General features: G+C 46.2%; 1 protein-coding gene across 4 annotated transcripts; it reads left to right on the top strand.

Annotated features, from left to right (window-relative positions):
* Positions 1 to 343: 343 nt before the first annotated feature.
* On the top strand, positions 344 to 15,688 carry KDM8 (lysine demethylase 8). 4 transcript variants are annotated; one of them, XM_032789211.2, is made up of 8 exons: positions 344 to 494; positions 1,337 to 1,946; positions 2,971 to 3,137; positions 4,955 to 5,087; positions 6,625 to 6,666; positions 10,237 to 10,386; positions 15,029 to 15,121; positions 15,219 to 15,688. In XM_032789211.2, the coding sequence occupies exons 2-8, from the start codon at positions 1,410 to 1,412 to the stop codon at positions 15,381 to 15,383; spliced, it is 1,287 nt and encodes a 428-aa protein (XP_032645102.1). In that variant the 5' UTR covers positions 344 to 494; positions 1,337 to 1,409; the 3' UTR covers positions 15,384 to 15,688. The 4 variants fall into 4 exon arrangements, with proteins under 4 accessions (XP_032645102.1, XP_032645104.1, XP_032645106.1 ...); XM_032789213.2 differs by lacking the exon at positions 6,625 to 6,666; XM_032789215.2 differs by lacking the exon at positions 10,237 to 10,386.
* Positions 15,689 to 16,372: the final 684 nt, after the last annotated feature.

The following is a 16,372-nucleotide window of genomic DNA, read 5'->3' as shown; positions in this document are numbered from 1 at the left end:
GTTACGTCCCGCCCGATCTCCCTCCCCGTCCTCCCGTCTGAGACCGTTTCTCACGGTTTGCCCTTGTGGGTCGCCCGCCCCGCTGCTTCGGCATCCCCGCGCGCCGCCCCTACAGTGCATGGCCGGGACGCCGTCCGGGCCAGCGTGGGCGGGGTCCACCGATATCTCTGTCGCTGCCGGGCCCACGAGGGACTGCCGCGCTTGGCTGTCGCCCCCTCCGCGCGGCGCGGTCCGAGGCAGCGCCGCGGCCGGGCGGGCGGGCGGGCGGCACTCCACTGCGCTCCCCGCAGGCCACGGACGCTGCTCCGGCCAGGCCCCGCCCCCATCTGGGGCCCGCGCGCGGCCGGGAAGCGGGAGGACGGCAGGAGGCGCCGTCTCCGCCCTCTCAGCTCAGCTGGGAGCGGGGCTGCGCAGGCCCAGTAGATGCGGAACTCGGGGCGCCGTGGTGGGCCGGGTGCTGGCTGCAGGGCTCCGACAGGCGGCGCTGCTGAGAGGTGCGAGGCGGTTCCCCGCGGGGTGCGGGGGGGCGCTCTAGGGGTGAGGGGATGCATAGGGCGGGGCACTGAGGGGGGTGCATGGGGTGAGGGGATGCACAGGGTGGGGCACTGAGGGAGGGATGCATGGGGGAAGGGTGCTCTAAGGGCCTTGGGTGGCACTCTCAGAGGGAGGGGTGCATGAGGCGAGGAGGGTGCTCTTGGGGTGACAGGATGCACGAGGTGGGGCACTGAGGGGGGTGCATGGGGTGAGGGGATGGGGCACTCAGAGGGAGGGGTGCACAAGGTGAGGAGGGTGCTCATGAGGTGAGGGGATGCACAGGGTGGGGCACTGAGGGAGGAGTGCATGGAGTGAGGGGGTGTATGGGGGTGGGGCACTTTCAGAGGGAGGGGTCACAAGGCAAGGAAGGTGCTCTTGGGGTGAGGGGATGCATGGGGTGGAGCACTGAGGGATGGGTGCATGGGGGTGGGGTACTCTCGGGGGGGTACATGAGGCGAGGAGGGTGCTCTTGGGGTGACAGGATGCATGAGGTGGGGCACTGGGGGGGGTACATGGGGCGAGGGGGTGGGGCACTCCCAGAGGGAGGAGTGCATGAGGTGAGGAGGGTGCTCATGAGGTGAGGGGATGCACAGGGTGGGGCACTGAGGGAGGGGTGCATGGAATGAGGGGGTGTATGGGAGTGGGGCACGCTCAGAGGGCGCGGTGCACGAGGTGAGGAGGGTGCTCTTGGGGCAAGTGGCTGCATGGGGTGAGGTGCTCTCAGTCTGGCACTGTGACTTCCTGGCTTCCACATTGGGCCCCTTTGGCTCTGCTCACAAGTAGCATTTGTGTTTGTTTACAGAAGGTGGTGGGGCAAGAGAATCGGTCCCTAATCCCAGCTGTCCAGTAGCAGTAGTCAGCCTCTGGGGGGCCTCATGTCCCAACCCAGCTCTCCTGAGGGCCTAGCCACAAGCTCCTGCCCCACTGCAGATCAGGTCTCAGCAGGGAACACCCTGTGGGCAGACATCAGGGCATTGCTGCCCAACACTAAGGAAGACCTAAAATTGGACTTCAGTGAGAAAGTGGAGGAAAGTGTCATCTCACTACTCCAGCAAGCTAGAGACCTCCTCTATGGAGCTGAAAGCCTCTGCTCTGGAAGCACAAGGGAAACGTGCTTACAAGTCAGTGAAATAATAATAGATTACTCTTGGGAAAAGCTTAATATTGGGACTTGGAGAGATGTGGACAAGGACTGGCGACGAGTCTATTCTTATGGCTGCCTTTTCAAAGTGCTGTGTATGTGCAATGAGCAAGGCAGCATAGCAGATACAATTCGGATCTGTGACATGGGACTGCTGATGGGAGCATCCATATTGGATAACATTCTGGTTAGGATAATTAATGTCCTTCAGAAGCATCTGACGTATGGGAAACGATCTGCTGAAGAAGACACAAAGGAGGGACAAAGAAAGGTAGCAGCTCTCAATGTTCTTGCCCACCACTGCATTACACACAGAATAGGAACTGATGATTCCAGCAAACAACTAGATCCCAAAATCCAGGTTGGGTCAAGGAGCCACTGATCTTGGGACGGTAAATCATGTAACTGGGCCTCTCTCATCCTTGAGTAAAAGCAGAGATCTCAGCTCTCTGTACATTTTATGTTGTTTTTGTTTATTTGGTGACCAGCTGAAATCTCTTTTCCTTTTCTGGTTTTGTTCCTATTCTATATCCTGCTGCTGAGAAAAGAACTGATAATTGCAGCCTCCATAAGTCAGTCCACCAGCTACTAATTGTGAGATTTTTGTGAGACACTGCAGGCTGTTCCACTGACATGCAATACAAAGAGGCAGGGCAAGCAACACAAAGGGGAGGTCAGCTTCCCCACACACTCACTAGTATGCCTGAGGGAATCTGTAAATCTGTCTTCTCCATCCATATGCGCTTAGGACATAAGAGCAGTTTACTTCAGACTCCTGGGTATTTTGGGAAGTCTTTGCAGGTTGGAGGAGTGCTGAGGATTTTATCCCCATTCTGCTTAAGAACATAAGAACGGCCATACTGGGTCAGATCAAAGGTCCACCTAGCTCAGTATCCTGTCTTCTGAAAGTGGCCAATGTCGGGTGTCCCAAAGAGAATGAACAGAACAGGTAACCATCAAGTGATCCATCCTGTCACCCATTCCCAGCTTCCGGCAAACAGAGGCTTGGGACACCATCCCTGCCCAACCTGGCTAATAGCCATTGGTAGCCCCATCCTCCATGAATTTATCTAGTTCTTTTTTTAACCCTGTTGTAGTCCTGTCCTTCACAACATCCTTTGGCAAGGAGTTCCACAGGTTGACAGTAGCTTTTCCCTGTTAGTGTTACATCCTCAGTTCAAGTGATTTCAGCATCTCCTTTGCTGGGAGAGACTAACGCTATTTTTATCATACGTGTTGTCTGATGTAATAAAGGGCAGGTTACTTTGTTATGCTAAAAAATCCCTGTGTTTCAGAAAATCCGGAATGACCACACTACCGTTCCATCAATAAAATCAGAAGAAGCTATTCCGCGGCTTCACTGCCCTTCTCTAGAGCATTTCAGAGAAAATTATATGATTCCAACAAAGCCTGTCATCCTGGAGGGTATTGTTGACCACTGGCCATGTATGAAGAAATGGAGGTGAGGACAAGAGCTTAAAAACAGCTTCATCTGTTGCCCTGATTAAGCAAGCATGTTTTCTGCACCAATTAACTCAAGCCCAGAATAACATATGCCTCTGTAAGGTATGAAATGCCAGCTGCAGTGATTCCTGTTAGGAGCATCATCTTGCTGCATAATTTGCTCTACTTCTGAAATATTTTTCATTGCTAATAGTACTTGGCTGTAACAGATCCAGTTCAGAAACTTACATCCTAATAGATTCTGCCTTGCTAATGATAGAATAATAGAAATTGGATGTTGGAAGAGAGCTGGTTTCTCATCAAGGCCATCTTTTCGGAGGCCAATACAGGGAACCTCTCTTTGGTGTATTTTCTAGTGCTATACATCAGAGCTGGGCATGTATTGCCAAAGATTCTCACGGTTATTTATTTGAATTTGCCTCAGCCATGTCTCTTGTTTCTGCAAACATTCACACAATCAAAATTTATTGAGAAATATTTGATGAAAGTGAATTTAAAAGTTGAATGTACAAGAATGATTGGAAATGAAATATTTCATTGACAAGCACAAATATTAACACTGGAAGTGCTTTCAGGCTCAGCCTAATGATGTCGTGTGACTTACCTTAACATTCAACTAAGAATGCACCTAAAATCTCAATATTGTGTAGTGAATATTTGTAGCCAAAAGCCCCTGATTAATCTATAGAGTAAAATAAATTTACAAAAAACTCTCAAATTAATTTGAGGAGACTCTTACCTGCTTGCTGATATCCACAAGCACAAATAGAAGCAACATTCATTGAATAAATGATGGTTCATTATTCACTCAGTACTCTTATTAAACCCTTTTTCTCTTCTCAAAGATGTGTTCAAATAGGAAATGGGTTTTTTTTAATTGAAGAAAAATTGTGGTATTAAGATGCATACAAACCTCACTGCTCATCCCTTTGCTGCCTGCATCCTTGATCTTTCTGGTTGGCTGGCTTTTGAGAGCAGAGGCCTTCTCTGCATATTAGTCTTGTAAATTGCCCACCAGACTTCAGGGGCTGTGTAAATAGAAAATAATTAATAATAATATTCCAAGCAATGCAGCTTCCACCTTTTCTCATAGGGATACTCTTTCTGGAAAATGGGTGTCTCAGGAAGTGTTGTTTACATGCCATCAGGCATGAGCGGTGCATCCAATAGGCTGTGCCCCCCGCAAACAGCCCCACGTGGCCCCACCCACACTTATTGCCAAAGCCCCCTCCTGCTTGCCCTTTTCCCCCTTGGCCCCAGCCCAGACAGGCTGCTCTTCTTCAGTGCTGCTGGGGCTGCCCAGCGTGCTTGGGGGCTGGGGGGGTTTGCTGGAGGCTCTGGAGCTGCCCACTTTGTGGTTGCGGGGACTCAGGGGAGCCGTGCACAGCCCACTCTGTGCTGGGGGGGGGGGCCTGACCTACACTTGGAGGGACTCTGCACTGCCTGCCCGCGCTGTGCTTGGGGGCAGGCGGGGGCTGCCCGCTGCCCGCCTGATGCTTAGGATTGAGGGGGAGCTCTGGTGGGAGAAGGGGACCAGGGCCACGGGATGGCAGGGCTGGCTAGGGGCTAGCCTCTCACAGCCAGCAGTTCACCTGCCACCCATGCCATCAGGCAAACGCTCCACTGGAGTACTCAGGATGTTTCCATAATCTTCTTAGTCAGGGCAAAGGACAGAGGCAGCTGCTCTGTGATACTAATGTTCTGTGTTCACAAAACTCTCTCAGAAAATGGATTTCCCATCTGACATCCAAGCCAGGAAAAATAATGAAAATGTTAAAGCTAAGATTGAAAATAATGGAACCTGTTTTCTTCCAGTCTGGATTATCTCCGTCAAATCGCTGGCTGCCGCACCGTTCCTGTGGAAGTGGGTTCCCGGTATACCGATGAGGAATGGTCTCAGACACTCATGACTGTCAATGACTTCATTGATCAGTATATCGTGAACAAGGTCTGTTACTTTCACATTGTTTTATCTCCAGACAAAGGCTGGTATTGGACTGGGGAATTCTGTCCTATACACACTTGGCAAAGGGTATTAGAACAGAGAGCTGCTTGCACAATACCTTACACCAGAGTTCCCAAACTGTGGAGCGTGCCCCCTTTGGGGCCCCGGAGGAACATTTGGAGGCCCCGGCTGACAGCCACATGCCCAACTGAGGCCTTGCCCCTGCTCCCAGCTGTGGCTCCAACCTCAGCCTCTTTACTTCTATCCGCTACGGGGGGAGGGAGGAGGAGGACAGGGGTAAGGAGGGGCACAAGGTAAAAAGTTTGGGGACAGCTGTCTTACATGAGTCATGGTGCCTGAAGTATTTTTAGGAATTGGAAGTCCCCAGTTTGCACCACTGACTCGCTTTCTCCTCATCTAGATGTTAATGGACTGGAATTTTAGGAGCTTTTCTAAGCATTGAGCAGGTGACTTAAGACCACCCCTCTTCTGGGATGCCCCATGTGGGATGGATAGTTCAGTGGTTTGAGCTTCAGCCTGCTAAACCCAGGGCTGTGAGTTCGATTCCTGAGGGGGCCATTTAGGGAACTGGGGTAAAAATCTGTCTGGGGATTGTCCTGCTTTGAGCAGGGGGTTGGACTAGATACCTCCTGAGGTCCCTTCCAGCTCTGATATTGTATGATTCTAGTTACATATATATTGATCTATGTGTGAGACTCTCAATGAACAATCTAAAACTTTGCCTGTTTCAAGGGGGACTCCCTGGCCATAGAAGGGATTTTACAGGCCTGCTGGTTTGGATGGTTGCACAGGTGCCATCAGGAGACTCATCCCGCGAATGTTCTTTGTGCTCTTCACAGCATATTTGCTCCTCCACTTTCCCATGAGTCTTATATGTGACTCACTGAAACTGTGAAGATGTTAGTGTGATTAGAAAACAAACTCACCCCTTGGTCATGTTCACTGATATTACAGACAATATGGGTCTGGAGCTGCAGAGGCCTCATCCTGCTATTGCATAGATCCCTTCTCTGAAGCTTCTGTTACAGGTGGAACAAGGACTCTAGAAAATCTCTCACGATTTCTTCCCCTTTTTTGCCCTCCCTCTCTGAAGCAGTCATTCTGTCCCAGATGGTGACTATATCTGCCTGGCCTGACCCTGTCTAGTGAAGGCTAGCTGCCTGAGACCAAGCCCCATAGGAACAGTACTGTTCCTCTAATTGATTATGGTGCTCTGTGAGGTCTCATGAGATCCAATGTCACTGCAGCCTGTAACAAGGGATGTGAAGAAATGGAACATCAGATTAGAAACTAAACATCCCTGCACTGTGGCACAAGCATCAGGATCAGAAGTCTCTGAGCTGGCAGGACCACATGGCATCATATCTCCAGCAAAAGGAGCATTTACAGCCAAAATAGTCAGTTATTATTCAGAATAAATTATGCCAGTAATTGACTTTATTTATAAGTAACTTTCATAAATGTGAAGCCAGACCCTATACATCATTATTCATTCTCTTTTTCTCTCCTGTAATTCCAGAATAGCATTGGATACCTTGCCCAGCATCAACTTTTTGATCAGGTAAATCTAAAAAGAATTTTTTTTCAGCTTGCTGTAGAGACAAGATAATGTCTTTCACTGGATCAACTTCTGTTGGTGCAGGCTAGTCTACACTAAAAGCTTCATCAGCGCAGCTGCATTGCTGGAGCATGTCTGGTGAAGACGCTTTATGCCAGCGGGAGAGACCTCTCCTGTTAGCATAATAAATCTACTTCTGGGAGAGGCAATAGCTGTCCTGCTGACATAGCACTGTCCACACTGGCGCTTAGGTCGATGTAACTTATGTCGCTCAGGGGGGTGGCTTATGCGCACCCTCTAGTACCAGCTTCAGCCCGCAGCCGGACCCCAAGACCCGCTACCCAACCCCTCCTCAGCCAGAGTTGATGCGGGCTGACCAAAGCCCTTAGGCCTCTCCCCACCTGCCTGGAGGAGTCCCAGTCCAGCTCCAGCCACACCATGCCTCCCCAGCCCAGACCCCAAGCCACCCGGGGAAAAGTGTCTCTAAGGTCCAGAAGATTTTGATATGCCCCATGCAGGTTCTGAGGCTGCTGAGAAGGAAGTATGTGCTACTGAGCTTTCCAGGTTCATCAGTAATCTCCCTAGAGTCCAGGAAGATTACTAATGAACCCAGGAAGCTGAATAGAATTGCCTCTCTCCTTCTGAGTTAAAGAACTGGCTGCTCCAAGAATCAGTCATTAATGGCATCTAAAAAGTTTATCCCTGCATCCCTTCCTGAGATGACAATACAGGAATAGTTGAAATCCCCCATTTATTACTGGAGTTTCTGTTTTTATAGCCTCTCTAATCTCCCTGGTGATTTCACAATCACCATCCTGGTCAGGTGGGCAGTAATATATTCTTCCTGCTGTACTCTTACTATTCAAGCATGGAATTTCTACCCCTAGAGATTCTATAGTACAGTTTGATTCATTTAAGATTTTTAGTATATTTGACTCTACTTTCTTTCACATATAGTGCCACCACCCCTCCCCGCACCCAGTGTGGCCTGCTCTGTCATTTCTGTGTATTTCGTACCCTGGTATTATTGTATCCCATTGATTATCATCATTCCACCAAGTTTCTGTGATGCCTGTTGCCTCATTTAATACCAGGCACTCAAATTCACCCATTTTAATATTTAGACTTGTAGCATTTATTTACAAGCATTTATAAAACGTGTTAGTATTTAGTTGTTTGCCTTCATGTGATGTAATTGAATGGGACTTTTTGTCCTTTGACTGTTTTTCTTCAGATCTTACTGTTCTTTTTATCAACTTCTATCCTATCCTCTTTATTAGGATATAGAGTATCCCCTTTAATAAATCCTCCACTAAGGAAGGTCTCTGTCCAAACCATGTGGTCCTCTGCACCAGTCAGTTTTCTCCCAGCATATGGGTTGTACTGAGGATTTCAGCTGCAGCCTGGACACTCTGTTAGTTGGAAGGAGACTCCGTATTCTTCATAATGTTTTGGGATTTCCCACCTGCAGCGTAACTTGAAGGGATAGGGAGTGTCTGTAACTCTACCCTGGATCTATCCTGTTTAGTGTGGTGGTACCTTTTCAGTGGTGAGAAAATCCAGCCTTTGTAATGCTTTGTGACCATGTCATGCTGCTTGTGTGTGTGAATATAACTTGAGCAGCAGCTCTGCACCCAGGAAATAACTGTCAGAAATTTGGACAGGGAACAGTCTTTACAAGCAATCAGTTCAGTAGGCAACAAGCTTTATTTCATCATCTACTCCCTGGGTGTTCAGATAAACAGAACTGGTAGCAGTCTATAGTAGTGTCACCTAGTGACCTCCCTGGTGCTACAGTCTCATTTACAGTGATCTTTGTCTGCTCTTGGCGAGACTAGATAAGAGGGTTGGAATGACTCTAGACTGTGTATGGATTTAAAATAAGCCAGGGATCACTTTCTGTTGCTGATCACACATCCCTGATCATAGTCACCACTGCAGGACAAGTGAATTGTCTTCTGAAACTCCAGTGACTGTGGCCCCACTTCTAAGGGCTGCTGTCCCTACTCTCTACACATCTTCAGACAGTAAACTGTTCCTCTCTCCGCTTGTGTAGTTACTTCTGAACCTTCCTTCCAGTTTGCTGGAGGGGAGATGTCTGGTGAGGGGTGTAGACTGGGGTGACAAGGGTCAGACTGAAGGATGGGGAGGAAGGGTTAATTTCATAGTTCAAGAGCAATCTGCTCCTCTGCCAAGACACATGCATTACTACCATGCTGACTCATTCTTGTAATTCTCATTCCCCTGTTTCCTCTACCTTCTCTCTATTTTGGCTTCTTTCATCTTGTCATGTCTCCACTTACATTGTAAGCTCTCTGGCCAGGGACACGGTCTCTGTCTGCACAGTGCCCAGCAGCATGGTGTCTTGATCCAGAAGGCAGCCTTTGTATGCTATCACAATACAAAGAATTACTGAGCAGGTCTCAGCCCATGAGTAAAGACACTTGTAACAATTATGCGAAAGGAGGAGGTGGGAACAGAGGAAGAAGGAAAAATAATTAAATAGTAACAATAAAAAAAAAATTCTAACTGTCCCAGGGGAAATAGGAAGAAAAACTAAATCTTTGGTGTTCAGATATTGTAATGATGGGAAGGGTATGAAGCCCTGTGCAGACTGAGGAAGAGGAGAATGGAGCAAGTATGTATTGTGATTAGGAGAAAGCGAGTGGGAATGGCAGGACATTTTTTTAAAAGTAGATTAAATATGTTAATTTTATTTGAGTTCTATTAAGATGCAAAAGATTTTAATAAACTTGATCAACATGCTATTAATATAGTCAATTCACTAATAAAACAATATTTTCATTAGTGTTTCTTACGGTGTTTTGAGTTTAACTACTAAAGAAGAAAATTTCTCTGCAGAATTAAAAACATTCCTGTAGATTTTGGCTTTACATTACAGTAGTTTGGGGACTGTTCCTACAGATCTTCAGTGACCTTACTCTTCTGCCGACCCTGTTGAACAATCCAACCTTTGTGGTTTATTTAACTAGCTGGTTTATAATTTTGGAAATATGATTTACATGGGTTATCTCACTTCTGTCCATTGTGTTGATCTAAGTGACATTGTCTGCACTTTGAGATAAGGCCTAGTCGTCTGTTCTGGACATGCCATCCATATTTATGCTGCTCTGCACATCAGCACATGCATGCGGTCATTGTGTACTTTTACATAGGAACCTAAGAACAGCCACAATGGGTCAGACCTAAGGTCCATCTAGCCCAGTATCCTGTCTTCCAACAGTGGTCAATGCCAGGTGCTCCAAAGGAAATTAATAGAACTGGCAGTCATCGAGTGATCCATCCACTGCTGTCCAGTACCAGCTCCTGGCAAACAGAGGCTAGGGACACCATCACTGCCCATCTTGGCTAATAGCCATTGATGGGCCTATCCTCCATGAACTTACCTAGTTCTTTTTTTAACCCTGTTATAGTCTTGGCCTTCACAACATTCTCTGGCAATGAGCTCCACAGGTTGGCTGTGTGTTGTGTGAAGAAATACTTCCTTTTGCTTGTTTTAAACCTGCTGCCTATTAATTTCATTTCTGTGGTGTTGTTGGTTATTGAGAGTAGATTCCAGAACTGAAGCAGGATATTTGCATCCCTGATTACTGCAGCCTGGGGGAAGGGGAAGAAGATAACATCACCATTAATGCTTGGTTTGGCCCAGAGGGAACCATCTCACCTCTTCATCAAGATCCACAGCAAAATTTCTTAGTCCAGGTCTGTACTCTATTTTTTTTTTTTATAACTGCATAACCCGAGTGTAACTTTAACAGTACAGCCAGAACGTACATAAGTACTAGAGACAAGGGTAGCTAAAGGCTTGATTGATAAGAGTGGCATGTGTGAATAGTTTACTATGTCTCTGTTGTGTTTACCACCTTTGCATATCAGCATCTGACAGATGTTAACAGATTTATGCTATCCACATCCGATGAGGTAGGGAAGTATTATTTATCTCCATTTTACAGGTGAGGAACCCAGGCACAGAAAGGAGAAGAGAGTTTCCCAAGGTCACACCTGGAGTCCATGGCAGAGCTGGGAAGAACCCATTTCTCCAGATTCCCTGCATGGGGCATTATCCATAAAACCTTCCTTTTCCTCTCTAGGATGCAGCAGAGTTTTGTGTGAATTCATAGCCGGGGCAGCTCCAGGCAGCAGCGCACAAAGTGCGTGCCTGGGGTGGCAAGCCGCAGGGAGTGGCCTGCCGATCACACTGAGGGTGGCAGTCAGGCTGCCTTCGGTGGCATTTCCGCAGGAGGTCCGCCGGTCCCGCAGTTTCAGCGGCGGGTACGCCAAAGGTGCACGACTGGCGGACCTCCTGCCGCTGAATCCGCGTTACCAGCGGACCTCCCGCAGGCGCGCCACCGAAAGCCTCCTGACTGCCGTGCTTGGGGCAGCAAAATACATAGAGCCGCCCCTGTTTATAGCACAAGGGCAAATAACACCATCAGCCCTGATTATCTTATGAAATAGCTCTTTGTACTTCCATGAAAATTCAGAGTTTAAACCGTGTTCTCACCCCAGCCAAATTAGTGCTGGTAGGTTTTTTAATGTTTACATTACAGAAGCACCCAGAGGCTCTGATCAGGACTGGGGCTACTTTGTACTAGTGCAGCACAAACCCGTGAAGATTACCTGCCCAGAGTTTACAACGTAAGATGTTCAACTGTGAGTTTGTGTACAGGCTGGAGACTCAGAGTTGCTCTTTTCTCCCCTTCAGACTCTTAACAGACACGTCAGTCAATGCACTAAGACAAATATAGCTAGTGCATGCTTTCACACTGCTTTCAGCTGAGCCGTATAACTGAGGCCCTTCCTATGTGTGCTTGTTAATGAGAAGGGGTGTTAGCCCTACTTACCTAAGTACACTACATTTCAATTAGAGATTGTATTCTTTCACTTACTTTTCTAAAACTGGCTGTTTAGAATTGCCATGCAGTTAAACAGTTGCCACGTTCCACCCAGTGGTGACTGCATTTTGATAGGAAGAATTCCCTAATGTATATAGATTGCAAAGCATACTGGGATCTTTCTGGAGGAAAGGCCTTGCAGAGGGTAGTATTATCAGGGAAAATCTGGATGCCTTGTCCTGCTCCAGCTAGCCTTGTGACACTTGTGCCTTGAGAAGAGGAGATTCTCAGTCAGTGAATGAGGAGTGGAGTATTGTGGGCAGCAGGGGACCTCATAGCCCCAGTTTTAGTTCAGCTGCTTCTCTTTTCCCAGTATTGCCTAAGGCCTGGCTATGAATTTCCAGATCACATCAAGGCATTGTAAGCAGGCAAAATCAATATGAAAAAAATTCAGTGTCAAGTCTCTTCAGGATATAGTGACTCAGGAGAAACTTCAGCAGTATCAAACCTTTCTTGGAGACCACCATACTAACAGTCAATGATGATAATGAAAATTTCTGGAAGGGATTAAAGGCTGCAACTCTTTCAACATGTGCTGAGTCCATTGACTGTGTCACCTGCCATCACCAAGACTGGTTTGATGAAAATGATGCTGATATTCAGGGCCCTCTCAGCCAGAAAAGAAAAGCTCATTGCATATGGCAAAACGACGTATCACAATCAAAAGACGAAAGAGTCCTACCAGCAACTCAAGACCGAAGCTCAAAGGAAAATCCGTGACATCAAAAACAAATTGTGGTGAGAAAAGGCCAAGATTGAGATTTGATCTCATATACATGACATGAGGAGCTTTTTTCAGGCAATAGGGGCCATTTATGGTCCATGCCCCCATACTCCTATACCACTCTGAGCCCAAGATGGGTCAGTGTATTTTAAAAACAGCTAAGCCATCAAAGTCAGTTGGAAGGAGCATTTTGAGTTACTCCTGAATCATGAATCAACTGTTTGATGCCACTATGAATTCATACCTCAAGACATGAAAGAGAATCTCTTGCTGATCCTCCCCCATGCTTAGAGAAGTACCACAAGCCCACATGCAAACCAAGAACAAGAAGGCAATAGGACCAGATGGCATACCAGCTGAAGTCTGCAAGTTTGGAGGTGAGGAACTGGTAAAGAAGGTCCACAAACTTTTTATTCAAATCTGGTATGAGAAGATTCCAGAAGACTTGAGAAATGCCAACCTTGTTACAATCTTTAAAAAAGGAGATAAGTTGGAGGGTGAAAATCTACAGCAGGGGAAATTCTCACCAGTATCCTCTTAAACCAATTAGTTCCCTTTGCTGAGGAAATATTGCCAGAATCTCAGTGTGGTTTCAGACCATCCCACAGGACAACTGACATGATCTTCCTTGCCCACCAAATCCAGGAAAAGTCTCTGGAGCAAAATCAGGACCTGTACATGGCCTTCAGCTCCATCAGTCACAAAGTTGTGTGGAAGGTGCTGGCCAGATTTGGCTGCCCTTCCAACATTTTTACGGTCATAAGACTTCTTCATGATCAGATGACTACCACCATTTTCTATAAGGGCCTGGAGACGGACCCTTTTGTCATCAAAACTGGTAAACAAGGATGTGTTATTGCACCAACCCTGTTCTCCATCTATTTAGCAGTCATTTTGGTCCTCATTAAAGACCACCTCCCTAATGGAGTTGATATTCAATACAGAATGGATGGGCAGCTGTTTAATCTTCAACATCTCCACTCAAAGTCTAAAGTCCTCTGGGCATCCATTAGTGATCTTCAGTATGCTGATGACTGTGCCATTCTCGCACACACAAGAGGATGACTTTCAGTCCACACTGGATTTTTTTTGCACAAGCTTACCAAAGCCTAGGACTGTCACTTAATCTCAAAAAGACTAAAGTGCACCATCAGCCTGCCTCAGGCCTTGTACATGACCCACCACAAATCACCATTGAGGGACAGACTTTGGAGACAGTCGAGCACTTCTGCTACCGCGGTAGCGAACTCTCTCAAAATGCAAAAATTGATAGTGAGATCCAGCAGAGGATACGGGGCACAAGTGCTTTCTTTGGGAAAGTGTTCCAGCGTGTTTTTATGGACTGTTAGCTACATAAGGACACCAAGATTCAGGTCTATAAGACAATAGTTATTCCTGTACTCCTTTATGGATGCAAAACCTGGGTGTCCTATCAACAGCACCTCGAGAGTCTGCAAAGGTACCACCAGCAATGGCTCTGGAAGATCCTTCGCATCAAGTGGGAAGATTGCTGCACTAATGCCAGCATCCTCACTGAAGCCAATGTTACCAGCATTGAAGCAATGATCCTCATCCACAGAGTTCGCTGGGCTGGACATTGTGTGTGGATGCCAGACTCTCGCCTCCCAAAACAAGCCCTCTACTCTCAGCTCACCCATGATCAGAGATCCTGTGGTGGTGAAGGAAATGCTACAAAGAAAACTAATGTGGACATAACAAGCTGGGAGGAGCAAGCCACCAACCAACCTCAATGGCGCCACGTCAAGGAGAAGTGCCTTGCCCTCGAAGCTGAGAAGAGAGAAGGAATTGAAGAAAAAACCTTTTTTTCCAGCAGGCAGCTGATTCACCAGAAAATATCTGTACCTGCTGCAGGCGGATCTGTGGTTCCCAGATCGGACTCAAGAGTCCTCTCAGGACCCGTATTTAAATCTGTGGTAGAGATCTTCCTCAAATTGAAGGGTCGCTAGTGATGGAGGCATTATTCTATTGCTAACAGAGAGCACAAGTGCCTGTGAAGTTTCATAGCCTAGCAACTTTAGTTTAGTCTGCCAGTTAGTTTAACATCACCTGTCTGCAACTCAGAGAAGTGCAGGTCAGTCAGTCCAGCTGCCTTTCTAATTCTACTCTCCCAATTACACATCACAACGTAGAGAACAAATTTAATGGTGGTGGAAAAATTAGACCTTGTAGAGTATGAACAAGCTCAAGATCAACTGGCTGCTATCTGGAAATATCACCTTTTACCATCTTGAATGTAGCACTGCTCAGCTCAGCAGGCACGGCTAACTCAATATTTTTTTATTCACCATCCTTTCACCATTGTTTCCTTCTAGCTATGTTTGGCCCCAGCAGCACTGTGGAGACTGGGTGCCATATAATTAAAAATTAATTTCAAGAGGAAGAGCTGCCTTCCCTTCCTTGAAAGCATCTCCCTGGTATTCTGGACATCTTACCTGTTCCATGAAGCTAGGTATATAGTTTACAACCCAATCTGATTGGATTTCATTCTTCATTATAGAGTACCTGTTCCTCAGTAGCAAAAATCATGACTTTACCTGTTTTGCGCAGGATCTGGCAATCTGCTGTACTCTACTGTTAAGTGCTTGTCATGATACAGAGGGATAGAGCATTAGACTGATCACTAATTAACTGAAGTAAAACCCTATTTCAGCAGGTAGTGTGCAGATTAATGACAGATGGGAAATTTATATCCTTCTACCTGCAGGTAATTGGAAGAAAATACATCCGTCTGTACTCTCCACAGGAATCAGAAAATTTATATCCACATGAAACCCAAATTCTTCACAACACCAGCCAGGTAAATAGCTGCCTAAAGTCTAAAAATTTGATAATTTAAATTTTAAAGAACCAAACCATCTTTGGACCTGAAAACAAATTGTGTGTTTGCTTTATAGGTGGATGTGGAGGATCCCGATTTAGTTAAGTTCCCCAAGTTTGAACGGGCTGCATTTCAAGCTTGTATTCTGACACCAGGACAGGTTCTGTTTATTCCAGTTAAATACTGGCATTATGTACGATCTCTCGATGTCAGCTTCTCTGTCAGTTTTTGGTGGTTATAAACCATTATTTGATGTGGATAAATCTCTGTTGTGCAATTTAAAGTAATATAAAAAATGCAGCATGCTGTACTCTTGATTAGTGAAAGAATTTTCAGACCTTCAGCAGAGGAAAGTTTTTTCTTAACATGAGAATGTTCTCATTATCTTCTGCTTAAAGTGCAGAGCTGGGTTAAGAAATCAATTCTTTCTGCTTCCCGACGTAGCGAGAAATCTAAACAAAGAATCAGAAATGAGAGAGCTGCAGCAGCCACTGTTTTGTTAATGTTTCCAATACAAATTCCTAATAAAGAGCATCTGTCAAATGATCAGCTGAAGTATACATACCCAAAACAAGGCTATATATGGGCATTATCAAGAGACTGGGCCCCAAATGGTATGATTGTCAAAGTGGAACTGAAGGGAGCATGTGATCCATTGTAAGTTTACCATCCATCTGAATTTAATAATAGTTGCATAGCCATGACTTCCATTATGGTGGATAACATTTATACAAAATCTCCGATAATAAAAAAGAGCCAAGCCCGCAGTAAAGTCTGTTGCTAATGAGGGCTGAAAGAGCAGTACCCAGGATTATTATATAATTCAGTTACAGAGCTCAGCTGTAGTACTTGTTGTTCCCTTTTGCGGGGAGATGGACTGTACTCCTTTTATTCTCACCAGCAGTTAATTCATTACTATCCTCACTGTTGCAGCTGGCAGGGTCTGGTGCCTCTCTCCCTTCCAAGCCATTGTAAGGAAACAGACAATTCTAAAATGATTTTTTAAAAATAGCTGCTGGAGAAATACATTAATATATAACTGCAGTGACTTCTCATCTGCTGATCTAACAAAAAGCCCATTTGCTCACAGGGGAAATATGAAATGAAGATGTCATTTTCTTGATTAAAGCCCTGATATTACTAATCATTGCAAACGCAGAGTTCTCTCTCACTGTTATGCAAACCCCAAGTGCGTGTTTGCTTAGAATGAAGCTTCAGCATGAGCTCTGG

Source organism: Chelonoidis abingdonii, unplaced genomic scaffold (genome assembly GCF_003597395.2).
Source record: "Chelonoidis abingdonii isolate Lonesome George unplaced genomic scaffold, CheloAbing_2.0 scaffold0003, whole genome shotgun sequence".
NCBI classification, from domain to species: Eukaryota; Metazoa; Chordata; order Testudines; family Testudinidae; genus Chelonoidis; species Chelonoidis abingdonii.
The sequence above is the reverse complement of the archived record's forward strand: the minus strand, read 5'-3'. Positions and strand labels throughout refer to the sequence as shown.

Bases quoted from the DNA above. Each gene is read 5' to 3' on its own strand.
- KDM8 (XM_032789211.2), top strand. From the start codon at position 1,410: ATGTCCCAACCCAGCTCTCCTGAGGGCCTAGCCACAAGCTCCTGCCCC. The intron at 1,947-2,970 runs GTAGCAGCTCTC...CCTGTGTTTCAG, and splicing joins CAAAGGAGGGACAAAGAAAG to AAAATCCGGAATGACCACAC. The intron at 3,138-4,954 runs GTGAGGACAAGA...GTTTTCTTCCAG, and splicing joins CCATGTATGAAGAAATGGAG to TCTGGATTATCTCCGTCAAA.